The 1,960-nt window shown below is 47.3% G+C and overlaps 1 protein-coding gene across 1 annotated transcript; it reads left to right on the forward strand.

The window, feature by feature from the left end:
* Positions 1–268: 268 nt before the first annotated feature.
* On the forward strand, positions 269–961 carry EI90DRAFT_3133326 (uncharacterized protein; the record flags this gene model as incomplete). Its single annotated transcript, XM_039064568.1, has 1 exon — positions 269–961. The coding sequence occupies one exon, from the start codon at positions 269–271 to the stop codon at positions 959–961; it is 693 nt and encodes a 230-aa protein (XP_038909653.1).
* Between the last annotated feature and the right edge of the window lie 999 nt (positions 962–1,960).

Below are 1,960 nucleotides of genomic sequence, written 5' to 3' on the forward strand. Positions count from 1 at the left end.
TAGGGGAGGGTCATGGGGACCCAGGAGTCATCCCCTGACACCCCCCCCATAACCAGTGCAGGTAATAAATGTAACTGAGGAAACTCCACCTTGGACACCCCAACCCCCCCTAGAAAAGATGCAGAATGGCCCTACCTGACCTGAGCCTAATGCCAAACCTGCTACCCAGCTTCAGTAGCGGAGCCCCCCAGATAACAGCCCCCCCCCTGCCAAACCCGTTATCAGAGTCCCTGCGACCCAAACCCCTCCTACAACCCCAGGCATAAACATGGACAGTAGTGGCCTGACAGAGGAAATCCAACCATCCCAACCCTGGGTCACAGAGTCAGCCTCACCTGAGCCCCAACAAACCTGTGAAGCGAAGATCACCCCAGCATCTGGCCCTTTTGACATGCCCGATGACACCGAAGTCAGTTACAATGCCTGCCCACTCCCAGCCGACTTCGACTATAAGGTCCTTGGTATGCACAGCCCACACCTCCACCTGAACATAACCGATGAAGCCTGTGAAGCTTGGAACCAAGCCAATGAGCATGCAGTTATCATTATCCCTCTCTACATGGTGTTCTCCCTCACGAAAATGCAAGAGGCAAAAGACCATGCCTCCACCTTCATTAAAAGAGCATTCCCAGACTCAGTGGAAACACTTAGCACCATACCGGCTGCCAATGCGATTGATGCCCAGGGAGATGACCCCCTCCCCTGGGGTATCATGATTGATGGCTTGACACTCTGCGATGCCACAACACTCCTCTACCACCAATTCTGGCTCTCCAACATCAGCAAAAGTCCGTTATGCTCCGGAGCATCAGGAGTGGCTGGAGCATGTGGGAGACAAAACAGCAGATTGGGCACTCCTGGAGCCAATAGTGTTCTCCTGGGAGGGGGTCCAGGAGTGGCTGGGAGTGGTGAGGAGTATGCAATGTGCCAGGAGCAGTGGGAGGAAAATTTTGGTCTCTAAAAAGTTGAAAAAAAAAAATTTAGGGAAAAAAATCAAAAAAATTCAGGAACTATAGTGCCTTTAAAGTGCTTTCAGGACATATAATTATTTGCGAAATTGAGGAAGAAATGATGGAGAAAAATGGAAAATACTTTCGGAGACCCGAGAAGTAATGAGAACTGAATTGATGGGAAAGTCTGAAAATTGAATAGGAAAGTGAGGGGAAGCCTTGTAGCATTGTTATTTTCTGCTGTTGTGATTTTTCCTGATTGTTCTTGGTCTCACTCCCAGCTGCTCCTGGACCCTCCCAGGAGCTTTCAGGAGCTTCCAGGAGTATTGAGGAGCAGCTGGGAATGAGACCAAGAAGAATCGGGAAAAATCACAACAGCAGAAAATAACAATGCTACAAGGCTTCCCCTCACTTTCCTATTCAATTTTCAGACTTTCCCATCAATTCAGTTCTCATTATTTCTTGGGTCCCCGAAAGTATTTTCCATTAGCTGCTCCTGGACCCTCCCAGGAGCTTCCAGGAGCTTCCAGGAGTATCCAGGAGTATCCAGGAGCAGCTGGGAGTGAGACCAAGAAGAATCAGGAAAAATTAGAACAGCAGAAAATAACAATGCTACAAGGCTTCCCCTCACTTTCCTATTCAATTTTCAGACTTTCCCATCAATTCAGTTCTCATTATTTCTCGGGTCTCCGAAAGTATTTTCCATTTTTCTCCATCATTTCTTCCTCAATTTCGCAAATAATTATATATCCTGAAAGCACTTCAAAGGCACTACAGTTCCTGAATTTTTTTTGATTTTTTCCCTAATTATTTTTTCCAACTTTTTAGAAGTCCCTATTTTTCAAATTTTCCTCATTTCCCTCTATATTCCCCCCTCATTCCCCCCCTCATTTCCCCCTCATTCTCCCTCTCATTCTCCCCCTCATTTCCCCCCTCATTTCCCCCCTCATTCTCCCCCATTTCCCCCTCCTCCATATTCTGCAAGTCCGAAAGTGATTAAGTTGCCAGAT

Source organism: Cantharellus anzutake, assembly GCF_015039405.1.
Source record: "Cantharellus anzutake strain C23 chromosome Unknown EI90scaffold_101, whole genome shotgun sequence".
NCBI lineage: Eukaryota > Fungi > Basidiomycota > Agaricomycetes > Cantharellales > Hydnaceae > Cantharellus > Cantharellus anzutake.